This window comes from Dendronephthya gigantea, unplaced genomic scaffold (genome assembly GCF_004324835.1).
Source record: "Dendronephthya gigantea isolate DGI-Jeju-01 unplaced genomic scaffold, DenGig_1.0 000001F, whole genome shotgun sequence".
In the NCBI taxonomy this organism is placed as follows: domain Eukaryota; kingdom Metazoa; phylum Cnidaria; class Anthozoa; order Malacalcyonacea; family Nephtheidae; genus Dendronephthya; species Dendronephthya gigantea.
In genome coordinates this window covers 438,464-459,022 of record NW_021163011.1, presented here as the reverse complement: position 1 = coordinate 459,022, position 20,559 = coordinate 438,464, and the positions used below count along the sequence as shown (strand labels likewise).

The 20,559-nt window shown below is 37.7% G+C and overlaps 3 protein-coding genes across 3 annotated transcripts; 1 reads left to right on the top strand and 2 right to left on the bottom strand.

Annotated features, from left to right (window-relative positions):
* Positions 1-934: 934 nt before the first annotated feature.
* Positions 935-13,881, bottom strand: LOC114525521 (mediator of RNA polymerase II transcription subunit 4-like). The gene is made up of 9 exons (XM_028546904.1): positions 13,784-13,881; positions 12,757-12,835; positions 12,000-12,054; positions 11,462-11,577; positions 11,189-11,246; positions 10,963-11,049; positions 3,608-3,790; positions 2,160-2,209; positions 935-1,940 (listed from the first exon to the last, which is right to left on the bottom strand). Exons 1-9 carry the CDS (start codon positions 13,870-13,872, stop codon positions 1,803-1,805), a joined length of 855 nt encoding a protein of 284 aa, XP_028402705.1. The 5' UTR covers positions 13,873-13,881; the 3' UTR covers positions 935-1,802.
* LOC114525501 (synaptic vesicle 2-related protein-like) lies at positions 7,716-9,468 on the bottom strand. Its single transcript, XM_028546881.1, has one exon. It carries the CDS (start codon positions 9,291-9,293, stop codon positions 7,800-7,802), a length of 1,494 nt encoding a protein of 497 aa, XP_028402682.1. The 5' UTR covers positions 9,294-9,468; the 3' UTR covers positions 7,716-7,799.
* LOC114525511 (transcription initiation factor TFIID subunit 9B-like) lies at positions 12,195-17,883 on the top strand. The gene is made up of 6 exons (XM_028546892.1): positions 12,195-12,619; positions 13,909-14,093; positions 14,761-14,897; positions 15,307-15,441; positions 16,096-16,401; positions 17,081-17,883. The coding sequence occupies exons 1-6, from the start codon at positions 12,603-12,605 to the stop codon at positions 17,291-17,293; spliced, it is 993 nt and encodes a 330-aa protein (XP_028402693.1). The 5' UTR covers positions 12,195-12,602; the 3' UTR covers positions 17,294-17,883.
* Positions 17,884-20,559: the final 2,676 nt, after the last annotated feature.

Sequence of the window (20,559 nt, the reverse complement as noted above, 5' to 3'; positions counted from 1 at the left end):
GTACTCAAAGTATATTTGGGTACTCAAATGCTTGGTATGTATTAAACAATTTACCGCATGCTATAAGTATGTAAATCTGTACTCAATGTTTGCGATCTCATATATTCTTACTTCCTCGTTAATATCAGTTGCTTCCTCTTGTTTTAACAGCTTATTATGTTGCCTTGGTTCCGCAAAGCAACTGATCTTTGCTTAATAAACAAACTCAGTATATGATATCATTATCCCGTTTAGGTTTATTGGACATAAAACGAAAATATATTTTCCCTGATTATTATTACATAATTTAAAAAAATTTGGCGCATGATGAAAAAGTACAAAATTTGACGATCCAACCAAACTAACTTTTAAGCAATGCGGAAAAGCGCTAGGTTTGTACATGCTTCAACCTGACTAGTATAGGTTAGTCGCGAACGTTTATACGAAGGTATAGTAACTAGGTACAGATGCAGCAGGTGATTTTTTTGTGTGCCTTTACAATATATCGCGTTGTTAAGGATACCTTATTTCGGGACACTCTGTATAGACAGGTTGACATTAATCACCGATAGTCGCAGTCGATGTATTATTATGTATAGTGACTGCTGACGATGAAAATTTTACGAATCCGCGGGTTTAGCAAAATAATAAAGGCATTCAACTGGCTAAATTCCACATATTTTAACACGGGGTATTTCTTTGTTGATACACCCCGTATATTTCGAGCGTTCCAAGAAACATGCATTTTCAGAACTACATATTTAAGGAGTGTATCTATATAGGCAGGAAGTTCAAGAAATTGTAATTTCCAAGCACTTGACGCGATTAAGGGCGAGTGTTAACAAATTTAACTAGTAGAAAAAACTTGTTTATAGCAACTAGAGCATCGAAACTTCTATTTCAAAAAAATTAATTTAGAAAAAGTTGTCGCTAGACAGTAAAAAAAATGTTTGTATTGAGGATCAATATCCTGCACTCAGTGGGTAAAAAAGCTTGATCCAGAATCATATAAATTATAGTCCAAATTTAATTTGTTTTACCAATTTTTAACAAAAAATGACGAAACAATTTATCTTTAAAATGAGTGTGGATATAGAGTAGACTTCCTGAACCACATGTAGTACGAAAATCTTCACAAATTCCACAGATACTGCTCCCTAATGACCGATGGATAGGTACATAATAATAACTGTCAGACGCTTAATGAATACATTTTTTATACCTTGAGTTTTATACCTTGACCTGAGAAAAGCATTTGACACGGTTATACCCGTGCATAAATCCCGCGTAGGGAAAGTTAAAACTCGAAGAAATTAAAGTAAACGAACTTATAGGTTATTCCAATCCTACCTATAGCAGACGAGTGAGGCACGTATACTGTTAAAGCAACAAGTTTTGTTGAAAAAGTGGCATTCCTCAAGGATCTAACATGGGGCCACAGTTATTTTCTTAAAGATATTTCTAATTGCCTTAGCCAAACATAAGACTCGATGTTTGCAGATCATCGAAACATATCTTCTGTTGTTATATTATCAGCTGAAGTAAAAAATAAATTTAGTAGCTATAAAGTTAGGTAACATAAAATTAGCATCTGCATCTCTTCGACAGATGTAAAAGATTTAATCTGTCATAAGTTCGTATTATAACGGCAGATTCCCAAGCATATGAACGTGCCGCGTATGTTTAAAAGAATGACTATATATAATACAGCATGCGGATGTCTATATAGGTAATGGGTTTTATACATGAAAGAATGACTATATGTATAATATAGCATGCGGATGTCTATATAGGTAATGGGTTTGTCCATTGGTGGCATTAGATCAAGGACTGTCACTAGATGTAGATGATGACGATGTACTCATTTGTTCAAGTTCATCGCGGGTGGTTCCCATCAATCCATTAGAAATATCAATGTGCATACCGGTGTCTAAAAAACTTGACTGTCCTACGGTGTTCGTCTATGAAATATAATATGGAGCATTAAATTCGTTTACCAAAAAGTAAAATTGGGGCTATAAAGACTCCAGTCACAAATATATAACTTCGAAGCAGGGTATACTTTGCAGTATTCTCGAAAGTGGTGTGAAAATTATTAATGAAATGGGTGTTACATTATAATAAAATAATCGCACATAAACCAACTCATTTGGTCATAAAAAACGACATAATAAACATACCTCACTTTGTGCGGAATTCAACGCCGACCGCCAAGTTGTCCCTCCAACATCTAAGCATGCAATCAAGCAAAGAATATAAAAAGTTCTCCAAACATGTAAAGTAGACTAGAATTAATGATACGTAGTACGTATTAACATGCAAAATATAGTTTGGTTTGAAATGAAACAGATGATTACAAAATTTCCCGGGTGAACTGTTATAAGCACATATTTAATATCACGGCTAGACTGCACGCCGCGAAGTGCAATCAGTGGCGTAGCCAGCCTGACGATTTTGTCCCGCTATGTAAATTTCGAGTTATCATAATTATTCATTTCTTTAGAAATGTATTGTTTTCACAGTCAGTGAACACCAAAATACAGGGTGTCCCAAAAAAAAGTCCCCTCTATTGAAATCAAGCCTTTGTTAGAATCTGATTGCCTTATTATTATGATAAACCCAATTGAAAGCAAGACGCTTTATTTGAATGCCTCAACCTAATAACTATGCTATTTACACACTACTGCGTTGATCATGCATTCAAATCAACAAAGGCTTCATTTCAATAGGGGGGACTTTTTTTTGGGACACCCTGTATTAGCATGGCGGGACAAATCGTCAGGCTGGCTACGCTACTGAGTGCAATTACCACGTTTTTATACCCATTTCAATATTTATATAATATGTTTCGTGGAAACAAGGGCGTTAACGTCCACACAGCGGATGTGATTCGGCAACGCTACGGGAATTTTCAGTTTCAAAAGGCAATAAACTGATTTAGCGAATTCAGCAAATTATGAGTCGAAACGTCATAAAGAAAATATGCATGAAAATATTTCGTTAGCGAACCATTTCTCTGCAAGCGGAAATCCAACCTATATAAATCTTGAAAAATATAACAATATAGAATAATTTTTTAAGCTTCTAGAAACCTAAAATTTTGCGCGCATTGCCATATCGCGTCCGGTCTGTGTGGGTTTTTATACTTGCTATTAATAGAGATACGATATAATCCCATATGTATCATGGCAACAAACGTCGAGGTTTGACCATGACATTTGCAATTCGCGTGAGAAATTACATGCATTCCGTTCAATCAACATTACTATTTCACAACTTACTGTTGTGAAACTGCACTGCTGAAGATGGGATTCGTCTCATTTAATGTCAATTAGACATTGCAACTCATAAGAATGCAGGACACAACTGAAGTTGAATTCAAAATGAATGGAACATATTGGTAATTGAGCGCCGCTTTATGGTACACAATGCACACAGGAGTGAATTGCTGAGTAAATGCATGTAGTTTAACTCAGTCAGAGGTCACAACTATTCGCAGTTACCTACATATTGAAGCCATGCAGCATAATACACGCCACAAAATGCATGTCGCTTCACCAGTTTGAAAATATAGATTTCATTAAAACAAGGACATTCGTACAGTTAAAATAATAAAAACATTATTTACCCGAAACATCCTGTTCTCCATTCTGCGGAAGCGAAGGTGAAGCCCTGTCAAGTTCGGATGATGTCGGATTCGTGGTAATATTTTGTTCCATCGGTTGCGACCCAGGAACATGCCGCTCTTGCATTTTGCCCAACAATCCAGAGCGCATCTCAATGTCGAGTGGATATGGACGTCGTGGATCACCTACAAAGAGTTTTGATAGACCCAAAAATTTAAGTATGTAACAGACGTTTTTCGCACAACTTTCACACAGAAGTTTTGAATGAGTTCAGGAGGTATTTTTGTTAGGGCATGGATTTTAATCACCAAAGGAAATGAAAATTTGGCTTGTTCAAGTAAAGAAACTGTTATCAATATTCTATGTATCGTCTTAATTATCGATATTCAATTAATTATATATTATACATCTTCTGTAATATTTAGCAAATGCTGCAATTTCATTGGATAAGAGGAGTTAATTGCACCATTTGCCAGTTGTAATTGCGCTCTTGCTTACAGCCAATAAAAATCACTCCAGTATATACAACTATAGCCAATCACCATTCAGGATACAAAATGTGAATTTTAAATTACGCTAAGTTCTAATAATTTCAAATTGTACTATTTACCAAGTATTGTGATAAATCAATAAATTGTATTGTAAAACAAAAAAAGAGATAATATTTGGCTATAATATTTGCATAATAGACCAACTTTTGATTTAAGGGACAAATCAGCAAATCAGCTCGAAATCATTGGCTAATTTTCCAATGCGCGATTTGATTTCGCTCGCATGATACGGCAAATTCCTCCAAGAGGAACAAATAAACCATTAAATTTAGATTTAATTGGGGTAAGAATATATTTAATACATGTAGATTCTGGTCCTATTTTAATAATATCGCTGCTTTTTCGCCGTTTAACAAAACGTGGTCGTGTATGGGTGCGTTGAAACGTCGCAGTTTGCACAGGAACTATAACTATATAAGCGCGATATAACTATTTTTGCACTAAATTCCCTCAGTTTGAAATTCGGAAAGAATAATATCGGATTATACAGAGACCACGGGCTAACTTTAATCAAAAGCAACAATAGACGTCTAGCAGATGGACGTCTAGGCCTACCAAGAATTTGGACTTAAAATCACTGCCGAAGTCAACCACCAAACCGTTAATTTTCTCGACGTTACTCTGAACCTCAAAACTGAGTGTTTGAAGCCTTTCCGAAAACCAAACAACGCCCGCTGTATATCCATAAAAAGTCAAATCCTCCCCCGTGTATTACCAAACAACTATCTTTATCCATCAGTCGAAGGATTTTATCGCTGTCATCCAACCAACAAGCATTTAACTCGGTTGCCGCTATTTACAGCAAAGCTCTGAAGGAAAGCAACTATAATATCGAAATTCGTTACCACAAAGAATCAACACAACCATATGCACCATTATCAACATGCACCAAAAAGATGCAAGCGAGGTAGAAACACATCTGGTTCAACCCTCCATTCAGTAAAAACGTACGTGCGAATGTTGGGAAAGATTTCCTTAAGCTAGTCGATAAACATTTTCCTCCAACATCCACCCTTCACAAATTTTTCAACCGTAACTCCATTAAAGTTAGCTACTGCTGTCTAAACAACGTGAAAAGCATTATTTCGAAACATAACAAACAGGTTTTTCGAAAAGATCGGACTGAACAAAAGAATAACCGGAACCAAAAGAAATGCAACTGCAGAAATCCTGATCAATGCCCATTCGAAAACAAGTGTCTTCTCGACAACCTTCAAAGAACGCTTCCGAAACCACAAGAAGTGATTTAACGACATCAGACTTTACTTTCTAGTTAGTTTCAAACGAAATTCCACCTTGTTCATCAACAACTATAATTTACTTGTGTGACGTGCTTAATATAGTAGTATAGCCGTCCAATCAACCGGAAATTGATAGATTTCGTTTAATAAAATGAAGCAATGAAAAATTCGACCAATCAAGGACGGCGGAAGATAATATTCATTATTAAATGTATTTATTATTAAATAATAAAGGAAGTTAATGTTATACGGGTCTTCGTATCGTAGTGTTTCGGGTCTTAGGACGCTTGTCCGGTCGGCTACTTGCCCCCTCCGGTGAGTATAAATATGAGCCCAGTTTGCCTGATCGAGTTGTTAGTTGCTTGCGTGACCCATCCCTCCCGTTTCCCTAACGACTTCACGCGATGTTGTGAACTCTACGGGAGAAGCGTCTTATTAATCTCGCTGGGGTTTGTTTTTTTTGTTAGTTTGTTTTGCAGGATTAAGCACAGTTCTTTTCACACCCGTTTTGGTCGTGGAATTGGTGTTTGGGGTAAAGGTAAATTCAATAATGATCGCCACATTTACAGGTATTTTTTTTGTGTGTGTGTGTACTTTGATGTTCGTATCGTTTATTCCACGGTTTCACTTCAGTGACTCACGTGTGACAGCTGATCACGGGATGGAGGAGGTACCGTTAAAATAGCATGGTTCGTTGAGTTATTATCTGCGCCGAAAACAGCAAACTCAAAAGAAACACCGTTTCACCCCTAGCCCGATCGTTTCGCTCGGATACCGCCTCCATCCCTACCGATCGGCAGCGGGCAAAAAATATAGTGTAAGTGCTGGTGTGCTATCGTACTGATGTGAGCCTTAGGATCCGTTAGAACGTTAATACCTTTTGAAATTAATTGTTTTTACGGTCTGCTAACATGAATATATGAATATTAGACTCACCCCAACCCCCCCCCCCTCACCCCGCCACCTAACGATCTTCCGCCGTCCTTGGAATAGAAGAACTTTACGAAACAATATACTCACTCATTATGAGCAGAAATAAGCTCATTTTACTCAAGCCAACACTATTTTTAAATTACATTCTTCAGTAATGTTGTAAATGATTTATGCGGAATAAGTATATAACATCGCCATGGATTGAAAGGATGCCGCCAGTCATGGAGCCCGCCAGTCCCAGATATCACTTTTGAGACTATCTTAGATTTACCGGGAAAAGTGGACGGGGGGTACAAATTATGACTGTACGAATATAATATTGAGTAATATCAGTATTTAGTAATAGTAATTATGCTTATTTTAATGTGTAACCGTTGATATTGTGTTAGGTCTTGATGCTAGGGTTTCGAACCGGAAATATTGAATGTTGATGAAGAGACGAAAAGGCATGAGATATATGATAGATGATATAGAAGAACACATGTGTGTGCGACTGCGTGTAGACGCTAGTTTTGTGTGATAGGCTCTAGAAGCGAAAAACAAGCCTTCCTTTGATTAAGACGAAGTCAGATATTTTGTAATAATTAAAAGAACTTTGGAGTGCATTTCTATATATCCTGTGTGTTGTACTCATTGGCATAAAAGAACAGCGACAAGGGTAACAATTGTATGCATATATTAACGTTGTCAGATTTTAAGTTTGGAGCGATATCTGCATGTGCTGTCATCTTTATAGCACTGAAGTACCGATCCCGAGTTCGGCTTCAAATTGACTTCAAAGATTGCTACCAAATAACCGTCAGGGACACATTTCCAGTCTAATTCTATTCTAAATATCGTTCCAGTTGAAATAGAGTTATAAGTATAATTATAAAATAAGTATATAATTATGAATACATAAATAAAATAGATAAATGCGCACAACACACTGGGGTTGTAGGTACCTGAATAAGTATAATTAGGAATAGATATATTATATGAAATTAAATGTGCGCAAAAATTAAGGCACATCTAAGCCCCGTTTACACTACACTCAATTCATTTGGCACGGCACGGCTAAAATGGATACCCGTGCCCAAAATTATTAGCGCTCAGGCTACCAAAACGGATGAAATGGGCACGGGTACCCATTTTAGGGTACCCAGCTCATCATACACATCTGACCGCTGCATGTGAAACGACCATTTTGAGGCTTAAAGTTATAAATTCAGACAATTCGTTTTTACCGTGTACAAGATTCAAATCTATTTTCTTGAATATTTATAAACTTTTTTCTCACCAAGTTTGAAGTCTAAGTATTGAGAATTGCGACTAAGTCTATACCAATTTCCGCGGTGTCGTGCTCGGCCTTTTTTTTTGGTAGCTTGAAACAATTGGGTACGGGTACCAATTTTAGCCGTGCCGTGCCAATAAATTGAGTGTGGTGTAATTGGAGTGTAGTGTAAATGGGAAATAAACGATGATGAGTTTTAACTCAGTGTAGCGCTATGCGACGGCAATAATGCAGTTGCTATAGAGCCTAATAGTAAGATACCAATGCTAAAAACAATTCCATTGTGATATGCTCGCTCAAACAGTGTCTCGAATATAAAAGGTCCTACAAGTGTGCCCATACGACCACCAGATAGGCAAGTTCCAACACCAATCCCACGGTTTTCTGTTGGGTATAGGAGCGAAGCATATATAAACAAAGCAGTGGTTTCCGACATAAGCAGACTTCGAGATAACATCGTGACAATAAGTAATGCAGTCCGTTGGCTAACGAGAAACAAGGCAACGATCTGTAACATAATTGCGAGGGCGAATAGCGCGAGCACCACATATTTTACAGAAAAAATGTGACATCCTAGTGCAGTTATAAACAAAATCGCCAATTCGGGCAAATTCATCCAAGCCATTATCGAGTAAAAATAACCGCTGGAATAATACACGATTTCAGTGTTTTTTGCGCCAATAGTCATGTTCGCATTATTCAAAACGTTCGCCATATCAGACGCGGTGAATACGAAAGCGTAATACGTCGTCATACTGGTAAAAGCAAGGACAAAAAGGCACGTTGTTATCTTCCAATAACCCGACCGGAATAGCCGGGTGATATCCGCCCTTTTTAACTCGGGACCATGGCTGAGCGTCGTGCAACTCAAGTCCATTTCGGGCGCAAAATCCTGCAGAACGTCCAGAGCTTTCTGCTCATTTCCGGCTGCCAGGTGATAGTGTGGCGAGTCTGGGAGAAAAAGAACGCATACAAGGAAAATAGCGGTCGGGAAACACACGATAGCTAGCGCCCAGCGATAACCGATCACCGATAGTTTAATCGAGACAAGCGATGAAATCAGAAAGCCCAATGTCCAGAAAACGGAATTTAGCGTCGAAAATATCGACCGGTATTTGGGCGGAAATAATTCCATGCTCATAACGTATATCTGCGAGACGGCGGCCACACCAAACCCAACAAAAAAAAGGCTCATCCATAGCCAGTAATAATTGAATGAGAACGCGCTTGCGATTGCGAAAACGATGATGAAGGTTGAACTACCGATAAATCCTCTCTTTCTGCCGTACGTATCCGTGACCCAGCCCCATAACGGAGATCCTACCACCAGTCCAGCTGACAACGCGAATGTCAATATGCCGGTCAGCAACGACGAGATATTCCACATCGATTTTAAATTTGGAAGTATGACCGACAACATAGACAATTCGAGTGAATCAGTCATATTCAGCAACCCTAGTATCACAAATGCTTTGAAATGAAAGAACCTCAAACCTATATCATCTAGAATGTCGTCGATTGAACGTGATTTGAAAAGATCACCGTTCACATCTGAAGCATCGTTGTCTGTTGTGTTATCGATAGGTTTGTACTTTACATCATCCGAACTTTGCCTTGCCCTCGTCTCAGAACTCGCTCTTGAGCGCCGTGTAAATTGTGAAAGCTGTTTGAGTTTAGCCCGGAGATCCATTTTGGATCGTTTGGTTGAATCAAAACGTGTAATATTGTTCACATAAAGCTGGTGAATAAACCAAACGAATATAGTAATGTGACACTTTTCAAATTTGCATACAGCGAAGTTAATTATTCAAGCGTGAAGTAACAGTTGTGCACTCGAGGTTGGTTTATTAATTAATATTTCTGCACGGTCCTCAGATGTCCTAGACCTATAGGTCAATATGTCATATATGATAGCGGCATGCCTGCTTTAAAGCGGATTTCCAGTGCAAAATGTCGCGCGATCAACTTCTTGCGATCGCTTCTTTTAAAATACAGACTTGAGTGCACATATTTAAAAAAAAAATAGTTGAGTCTATGAGACAAAATTTCCTCTCTCATAAAATAGAACTCTTAGACTGATTTTCATTCCGTGGATCGCTTTCTCGAATATTTCCAGTCATACCCAACCGAAAGGCCACGGGCAAAAACCAAATATTTGAAGAGAAATCGAAACAAGACGCTACCTGAATATTAAAATATTCATGCCTGACGGAAATAAATAATCGCTGTCGAAGAAATCAGTCATGCAAAAATTGAATAAATGAATATGGAAGCCTAAACGAGTAGAGCTTCTAAATTTAAAAACATTTTGGTTTTGATACAGCCACAATGTAAACTATAATATGTATTGCAATCGACAGACAAAGGTGTCAAGGTTGGAACTAGCAGTCACTGTGGTACAGGGCAAAACGATAGATGCAATAAAACGGGCAACGCAAGCATCGGCATAAACACAAGACAAAACAAAATAATTTTAAAAGAAAATTTTCTTGCTTTGTCTTTTGCACATTTTCAATTTGGAATGAGTGCCCTGTTGTACTTCTTTGTGACATGACATTGAATTAGGACGGTGTAAGGCCTGTTTTGCGCTTCAACCATATCGTAGCGTATTTCGTAGCGTATTTCGTAGCGTATTCGACAAGAACTAATGACTTTAAAACAATGAGATAATGCCTTAATTCCAAATCTCTGAGCCGAGTGAGAGCCTGTTTACATGGAGCGAGTTATCCATGAAGTTATCACGGCTAGGCGAAGTAAAAAGCGCATCACATCAAAGGCTTAACCTGATTAGTTTTATTACCATTTCACACGAACTATTGTCCTCTACCTCCTCCACAGAGCATTGTCCTCGATAAGTAAATGTGACACTATTTCAAATTTGCATACAGCAAGTTAATCATTCAAGCGCGATGCTGCAGTTGTGCAGATGAGGATTGGTTACGTGATGCAGACATGCCATGGCCATGCTCTGGTTCGAATTGTGTCGCATTAATCACATTGTCACCCTAATTTGTCACATTTTAAAAAATACAAACAACTACATATACAAGTACACACAACAAGACAGACAATACTGTGTCTGTGACAGGGGAAAGGAACAGGACTTTCGTCCCAATTGACACCTAACCCCTAAAATATATGCCAGGCAGATTCCATGCAGAATGTTGCGATAGCCTTCCTTTAAAATACAGGAGGCACATATTTTAAAATAAATTTCAGTTGTGGAAAAATTGCTGGGATCTCTCTCTTGCGCATTCCTGTCACACAGATTAAGCTCAGAGCTCCCTTCCCTTATATATAGTACATCGTTCGAAGACTCGATCGCTGCAATAAAACGTAACTATTTGAAATAAACTTACCAGGTGTCCAGTTCGATGGAGCCTCGACAGCACAACTACTACTGATTCTGTGAGCATACTTGATCAATTCTTCAGACGTTATTTTATCTAGAAATTTAAGATGCAGCTAGGAGCTCGCTTTAGGGCAGTTTTCCACTAGACCGAATTTTGCGATGGAACATTTTATCTCGATCTTCTCGTTTTGTCGAAAAATCGAGCCTAGTGGAAAACCATCACAAAGTCTTACTTTTCGTCGCCGTCTGGATCGCCGTGAATTTCTTCCTTGCTTGGAATAAAGCATTGGACTAAAAAAGAAAGTTGGCAAATTTGGTACAGGAAGACGTGAAAAGCCAGAAGACAAAATGGCAAACATTCTTATATCCTGCCTTGTGTAAAAGCGGCTTTCTGATTGGCCCCGAGCAGGTAAGCTAGCTTCAGCCTCCCAGGGTGCGTTAATCCCGGACACACCTCACTGCAAGTATGTTTATTATAAAACGTTTCCGTAGGTGTACATGTATACCAGTAATTGTTCTGTTTCGTTCAGCAACGAGTGAAGTTGTAAAATTTCCTGATTTTTCTTTCCCAACTCTTCCTTCGCTTTCGTGATCTCAACATGTCGACTCTGCTGGTCTTGGGCTTCATTTGGAAAGACAAGCATAATGATATTAATTTGCGTCATTTTAGTGTTAATTTTGACAAATATTCCGCGGCTTCCGCTGTTTGATTTATGCATGCAAAGTATACAGCCGAATGTCGGGTTGAAAAACATGTCATAAACACCAATTTTATACTATTAAAATTGTGCAATCATCAATTTGTAGCATCACCACGCAGATTTATATATGCAGACTGCAGAGCATTCGGTCCGTCAGCCCGGCTTTCGTGATTGGCAGTACAACTTCATCACTGTCAGACACTCGTGAAGGCCCTGGTAAATGACCGAAAGTTCTGCATGCACATAAAAGAATATACGTGGTCTTTCTATGATTTGATGATTTACTTTAAAGATAATGTTGTTCATTAATTTTGCTGTGCGGTTGCAAGTCAGAAGTAACTACCTTTCTGAGCAACATCTTGAAGCTGGTTGTGTTTTTCAATCAACCCTTCTAATGCCTAAAATATAAAATAAATTATCTTACTATTAGTAACAAAATGAAATTACTGGATGCTGACTGCATGGTCAAGAGGAGTAGAGTATAACTACGGTCACAGATGAGCTACATATATATATATATAGATACAGTACAGTCATTTCGTTATTTAACAAAATAGCGAAAAGATATTTGCATTCAGGAGAAACTAAAAAAAGGAAAACGAAAATACTGGCAAAAGTACAAAATATTGGAAAAAGTCTGGCAGGCGTGTGTTTTGATAAGAAACTGAAATGCTTGCATTATAAATTATGTCCAAAAACCTATGCGAAAACATCATTTTACGCGTTCTGAATGGTCTGTAGCCAAATGTAAACACACATGCAGTGATTTAATAGGCCTGATTAGCTGAAAACGAAGAAAAGGTGGGGCTGGTAATATTAAAGGCCAACTTCAAATATCATTGTTACAGAATTACCATTGCAGCAAGGTGCATTTAACTATGATTTAACTACGGAAAACAGAGTGAGGAGTTTTACACAAGCTGACGAAGTCTTCACAGTTTCATATATGCAGTACAAGTACAAGTATGACAGTTATTACATCTATTACATAGGGTGTTTTGGATAGCTGTAAGACATTTAGTTTTCTGAGGTTGGTATTTTACACAAAATTTTAGTCCTTAAAAATGTTTTGTTAATGATGTCCCTGTTGGCAGACTCACCTTCGAATGAAACAGCTCATTTGGCTGTTTTGGTGGAACATATTGGGTGGCAACTTTGGAAACATCCTCAAAAAACTCACTGAAATATAAGAGATGCAGCATCATATAAATACAATTTTCTAAATTTATTTCAACTTATTTCCAAGAAAACTGTACTGTGTGGGCAGGGCCGCCGAGCGAAAATGTGGGGCCCCGGGCAAACTTTTTTACAAACAATATCAACGTATCTTAGATATAAAAATCTGGTGACTGTCACTGGTACTTTCGACTAGTGTGCGAATAATACACCGAGCCTAACACTTTTTAAGCTGCTGTAATTTTAGGTTCTTTCTTAAGTCAGGGGCCCAAAATGCCCTCCCTCAAAATGTTGTCCCACTACCTAGCAAGGGACAGAATTTTTTCTCCTTTCAATGAAAAAGTGGGTGATTATAATGCATTGAACTGAACATATGTTACCCTCATTCACACCTCATAAGTAAGGTAGGTGCTTAAGATTTTTTTATCTTTACTGGTAACAGTTTTACAAGTATGTGTCAAGTAAGTAGCATGAGCCCATTTTCAAATGTTAAGCTTACAATTTGCATATAACCTTGCACTCAGCCCTGCTGAAACTAAACTTAATTAGACTAAATTAGTTAACACGGAACAGCAAGAATAGGTAGCCATACTGCATTTCACCTGCGCTCAGGCTACTAGTACTAAGACAAAGCACGGATAAAATTCAGGTATGGGTACCCATTTTAGCTGTGCCATGCCAATAAATTGAGAGTAATCACAGTAGTGAAAGGCTGTAAGCTATAGCAAGATACCACCCTTAAGTTGCTTAGGGCAACAATAACTGGCCTGCTGCCATCATCATCTAACGGCCAGAGCTTCGAACATGCTCAACAGAGTCAACAGTCCAAATTGTAAAATGGCTCAGTTGGCTCTATTTGGCTCAGTTGGCTCTATTTGGCTCAGTTGGCCAAAGTTATTTTCTATACAATGACTTGCAGCAACAAATTTAGCAAATCTTTCATTTTCTCACCCAGAACAGCGCTCAAATTCGTCTAGGAGCTCAAGCAATATTTCCTTTGTACTTCGGTTCTCTAATTTCCTCTCTGCTTCGTCCTCCATATTCCATTTTATTTGCCCGAATTCGGGGATTTGCAGGCTACGTTTTACCCGATTTCGTCTAAAGATCAACATGGCGTCCGGTGAGACATCGGCAGAGAACAAGGATAACAATGCAAAAAGCACTCCCAGGGATGCTAGGGCAATGAAAGCGATTTTGAAAGAAATGGGAGTAGAAGACTATGAGCCTAGGGTAATAAATCAGATGCTGGAGTTTACCTATCGTAAGTACATCGGGGAAAGCTGTAATGGCAATATTATTGCCTATAGTCTATAGACTATAATAGCAAATTAGCAGTTAAAAGCTAGTGTAATATATTACAGAGTGCAGTTATATGTTAGTAAAAATGTATTTAATTAATTGTTTTTATGCCTCGAATGGAAACAATGGAAACAGCATGATCATGAAGGCAGGCAGTTCTAATAAACTACTATGGCCACCATGGCTAGTCAATTCAATTGCATAAAAATAAGGAAAATATTAAGTATGACTGGCTGAGTCATGGGTGGCCCTACTCTCTATTCCTTTTAAGCCTTCAAAAAGAGTATGTGTTGGGACAAAGTAGTTAAGGTGACTAGTAAGTCAGGAAATTGCATTACAACATATAGTTTAAGAAGAAAGATTACACACCAGTTGGCCAATCAGGGACATGCTTTGTCTGCAAATTACATAACAGTTTTTATTCAGGAACTTATTGTCCTAATTCACAATCAATTTGTGTAGTGCTGCAAAAAATGAAAGTACCTCATTGACTAGTTCTTTTTAGTAAAATTACTTTAAATGCTGTCTTACTAGACTGGCTAAGTTCAATGGTTGCCAATGCTATTATATTGTTGGAATCAATCTATTCTGATCACCTGTGCGTAATTTACATTGAATTATACTTCTAGGATATGTTACTGATGTATTGGAAGATGCCAGGGTTTATTGTAACCATGCCAATAAAAAAGAGATAGATGCAGATGACATTAAACTGGCTGTTCAAATAAGAATGGATAATTCATTTACTAGTCCTCCACCCAGAGATGTAGGTTTAAAACTTGTAATTTTAAGCTATTAGCAAGGTACTGAGGTGTCCTTAACTTTCATATACACCGACCATTTTACATATCTCATTTGACAAATACCAAATGGGCAATAACAACTTCATTTTAATGAAAATTATTTTGGGATATTTCTATTTCTCTTTGACATGATACTGTTGTATTACCAAGTACCCTATAGACTTCAACCAAGACTTGAATAATTAATAATCCTCATTCCTTGCTCCTCTAACTGCTTATTGCTTTCACAGTTTCAATATAACCAGGGTGCATCAATGTGGTATAACAGTTAACTTCATAAAATGAAAAACAAATACTTGTACCACATTTGATGCTTCACTTTAATATTCAAGCAATGAATTAATATGTACACACTTTGAATTCCTGCTGTAGTTTTTAATGGAGATTGCAAGACAAAAGAACAGCACACCACTACCCCTTATTCAACCACGAAGTGGTTTACGTTTGCCTCCCGATCGCTATTGTTTGCTGTCCAACAATTACCGCGTGAAACAACAGCAAAAGAAGGTATTGAACCAATACACTGTACATCAATTTGGTTTTAGTGCAACAGTATGGTTGCGTTTCACACATAAACCGTACGACAGCTTATAGCTATGCCACCTGGGACCATGGATGACTACTTTTCAATCAAAGCTTATGTGGTAATTTGGTATTCCTCTTAAACATTATTTCTTGCAAAATCTACTGTAGAATCCTTATCATCTTTCAAATTTCGGCTTCAAATACCACCATTGGAAATGGGGACGAAAATTATTACGTTTGTGCCAGTAGCAACTTCAAAGGAAATTTTATTGAACGACGTGAAAATTTTACAAAATAAAAAAAATACTAATAAATAAAGGTGTTGTCGATTTTTCGAGTCACCGTAGTTTTTAAACTATAAAAGAGTAGCTTTAGTAGGATTTAGGTATAGTGTTTAATTTATTAGGTGATTTTGGTTTACCTAAGGTAAAACTGATATTTGGAGTCAAAGTTCATGATTATTCCTGTTTGGCTATGTTGAAAATGCCATTATATCGATCAACGTAAGATCGACCAATATTAGACAACTATGAGCTTGTCGACAATGGAGCTTAAAGTCATGATCGCTGCATGCAATAATCACATGCATTACTGTACATGGTAAAAATTTACTTTTTAAATTTATTCCGCTTTCAGCAACAGCAGCAGGCCCGACCAGTACCCATTGTACCTGCGCGGACACTTCCCCATTACCCAATATCGAGTCCTACCCCGGGAATCAAAATCACGCAACCCATATTCAACGTGTCGCCGTCAGTTAAGAGTGTTTCCGCGACCAGTCTAACTCCGACGTCCTCGTTGACTGTGAAAACAGTACAACCGTCGTTCACCGCACAAGCTGCAAGTGCAAGCAAGCCTGTTGTGAGCATTACCCACGCCATCAACAAACCCAGCCCAAACCTGACCACTGCTGTTCCAACAGCTACTTCAACAGTTACTCGGGTATGTATTAACGATTTACGGCCACACTGAGTTTGGTCTGCGCAAGAAAAGCCTCGCAGGGAGATCGGAAGATTCGTCTTTCATGTAACATCATAATTAAAGGTTTTCAGCTCTAAATGAGATCAACCTTTCGCTCGAAAATAGTTTTCTCTTCAAATAAGTGTCCTTTTATTGGCATGCATGTTAAAATTACTTGATACTGATTGGTCGAGATGAGTTCATTTATTTCATCAATTGCACTGCAACACAGTCAATTATTTTGCCAAAATAAACAAAATGGAGGAGCAGTACTTGCACACAAATTAACAGCCCTGGGGAAACTAAAAAGGATAGAAAAGTTAAACGAAAGTACTAGCAAAAGCATAAAATAAAAGGCTGGTGCAAAATTATGTCCGAAAAGATCGCTATAAAGCCTATAAAAAATTTAAAAATTACGATTTTAATTCTTATCATGCTAATAAAAAACAAAAAATCACCGTTATACTTTACTCTTTACTCTGGGATATTTCTCTTATGATTGATGTAAACAAAGTTTGAAAATTTTGCCAAATTTGAGGCGTCCATTTTTTCAGAAGTGCTCCTGAACACTTCATCAAACTTCACCAACCCAAACGATACAGTATATAAGATTCCAAGTATTTGAGTGATAATTAGCATCAACCTATTCTTATTTTTACAGGTCAGTGGTGGCAAACCCGCCGCGACCTGGCAAGGAAACGTCGCAGGTGCCACTTCCACGACGACAACTCCTCGACCCGATAAATCGATGACAACTGTGTCGGCTCTACCAAGTATGGACGAAACGGTAGCGAGCAGCTTACAACAACAGGCTTTGATTTCATCGCTGAAGAGGAAACGAGAGGGAGAAGACGATGACGACTATGATGCATGATTGCAGAAACCAAATATTTAGAGGATAACAGGAGAGACCTCTTTTTAGTGTATTTTGGAATAATTTGCTCCTACAAACTTGGATTTGACAAATAGAACCAAATTTTGGCCATGGACAGGAGAATAAGTATATATTGTCCTTGCATGTGAAGGATCATGCAACTGAGGAACAAGTCCATGATCTCAATCTTACATTACCTTATGCAGTATTAAAGCCTGGTTTGCTTGATTGAAAATGGAAAAGAAATGATAAATATACATGTAGATGTAAGCCTTTTTAAACCTTGGTTATTTCACATAATCAAAAAGCTCAAAACAGCACTACCTTGCACGATGTCTCTGTTGGGTTACACTAAAATTGAAAAGTTTCACCATTAAATACATGCAATATATAAGAAAAACTATAACATGCATGCTGTACGTGAATATAACAAGAAAGCGAGAAGTTGAGCCAATAAAGCGGGGAGCGAAAATTTCGTTGCAGTAGCTCCTTACGTATAGTTATTTGCCGTAGCGGCAATTAGGGAGCTTTAGCAGTGACTACGAGTACGACTACGAGTACGAGATTCGTCATTCTCGTGCGTTGTTTGCTTACGCCATCAGTCAAAACTCGTAGTCGCCGGGCTTTTGAGTACGAGTTTTTTGATAAACTTCGTACTCGAAAGCCTAACGACTACGAGTTTTGACTGATGGCGTAAGCAAACAACGCACGAGAATGACGAATCTCGTATTCGTACTCGTAGTCACTGCTAAAGCTTGCTAATAATAACTTTATTGCCGCTACAATAGTAAGTTTATTACTTTCGTACATTATTTGATTATTTGTAGATAACGTTAATATATGGTAGTGTGCAAGTAGAGGAATGGAGGGAGACTCGTTTTATCGAGTTTTAAGTACATGGAAAGTTTGTTACGTTTGTGAGACTTGCATTTTGCTACTGTGAAGTAGTTCGTATACTGGCATCGTGTGAACTATAGGAAACGATTGAGCAGAAATTGAAATGTAGGCTTGCTGGCATGCAATTGTGATTTGTGCAACCGATATATTATTATTGATAAAATCAACACACTTCAATAGTAATTTATAGCCAGGGGCAGGGGGCAAGGCTTATCAAGGAAACTCCCTCTCACGATGTAATCATATTTTTAAGAAAAGCGTCTGTTATACCAACCCAACACATCAAATATAAAGCCATAAACTATATAGGATAAACCATAAGCATCAACAAAAAATCATGGGCACTCATGCACGCTAGCAAGTAGCAAGCACCGGCCTTTCCTCCTCAGTTAGCCAATTCAATGCCATCAATTGATATGATCCTTTTAACGTGCATGCGCCAAATTTTTTCATTATACATTGCAAGAACGCGAAAGTTTTTCTCGTAGGCAAGTAATTCTCCGCCTCTTCATCGTGCAATTACCAAAGAGAATGGATACATTTTGCTGTAGTCAAGATACAGCAATCCGTAATTGGCACGATTAGTTAGTCAGCAAACCACAAGATCACAAAAGTCATGGCAAAAGTATCCTGATTTCTGTGTACTCAAGGTGCTCATGAAACAAAGCGGCATAGCGTATATACAGACACTTAGACTGCGGTGCATACATTGTCGCTTAACCACACGGAAATAGCACTTTAGAATCTTTCAAAAGAGACCTTTGTTAAATGTCAAACGGTTGTTGGAAAAATAATACAATTATATAGATCGCTTTTAAAGACTTGTCAGTCAGTCGCCACATATGCCTTGAATAAAAAAATTAATCTATCAATTGAAATAAAGATATATTGCTGAAGACATCCATGTGCAAGCAAATCTTTATAAATATAGAAGGATAGCTAACATAACGGTTTGCCAAATTGTTTGAACAATGGCCGATAAAACAACCAATTTGCACCCGTAACTTTTCAGTGAATTGCATGGAATATCCAATAAACCTGGTTAAAATTGAATAAAATATCGCTATTAAATCAACTGATATTGTATAATATATGATATTGCCCTAATATTGTATCGGAAGTCAAAATTATATAGTCATCCATCGATCGGCTCTGGCGCAAGTGTATTTTCTAAGCAACAAAAATATAAAAGTTGAAACAACTAAAAATCAACGAATCGCTCTCACTTCTCGGAATTAGTTTTCAATTACCCAAATATAGTTTCTATTAATAATATAGGCGATAATCAACATAACAACGATAGAGGAAAGATCTTTATGAGACCATGGAGATCTCAGATATGCAGATTGTTGCCGAAGTATATCAATATTATTAGAGCGCAATAGAAAATTCTCGCGATTTCTCATGTTCAACATGTACTTGTAGTCGTAAATAATTTTACTGATTTGAATCATACATGGAATTACAATAACAGAAATCAATATATATGATCGGAACAAAGGTAGGTCTAACTAACAATTGACGAGAGCGTGTAATCAGTTATTATTGACGGGCATTGCTGTGTATCATTTTGCGGGCTAAAATGATAAGTTTGCCGGGCTGAAATATATTTTAGCTCGCTGATCTAAGCCAATCAGAGGATTGACTAAAGTGTTTACCCATCGCATAATTTTTTAAAAATTACCTTTTGCTCGGGCTAAAATGAGTTCAGAGTCGGGCCAAAAACACATTTATGCCCGCGAACATCAACTCTATTGTTACATTATATACCACGAAAAAGATCATTCGTATATGGAATATGTCGACCTGGTAAAATTTCTTGATTGATCTAAACCTTGACACAAAACGATCCTCCCGCGATGAGTTGAATCGAATCAGAGCTACTTCATGTATACACCTTTATTGTCACAGGCTGCATATAGTTAAAATCGGTTACCGCGACTTTTTGCGTCACGCTATCATCACCAAAAAAATTACAAAAAATTACAAATTGCGATGCACGTTGCTTCTTTCATTGTTACTACATTAGAATCATACGCCAGTGATCGATTCCCGACAACGTATAAACAAGCTAGCGTATGTGCTTGAGAAGCTATAGGCGACAATACTCCTGTAGGAACTGAAGGCGGCTCCGTACAATTTAGAAACAGATTTTTTGTCCAAGGACAACATTTGTGCACGTGTGTTTAATGATATTTAAAATCATGCCATTGTTGTTGTTACATTGCAGTTTTTATTATATATATCCGAATTTTTCACGCATTTCATTTCAAACTTTACAGCAAGCTCGATCGCCATTACGGGCAATTTCTTTTTTACTTCACGAAAATGTTAATTTTGATGCTGTGAAAATGTGGAAAATTGATACT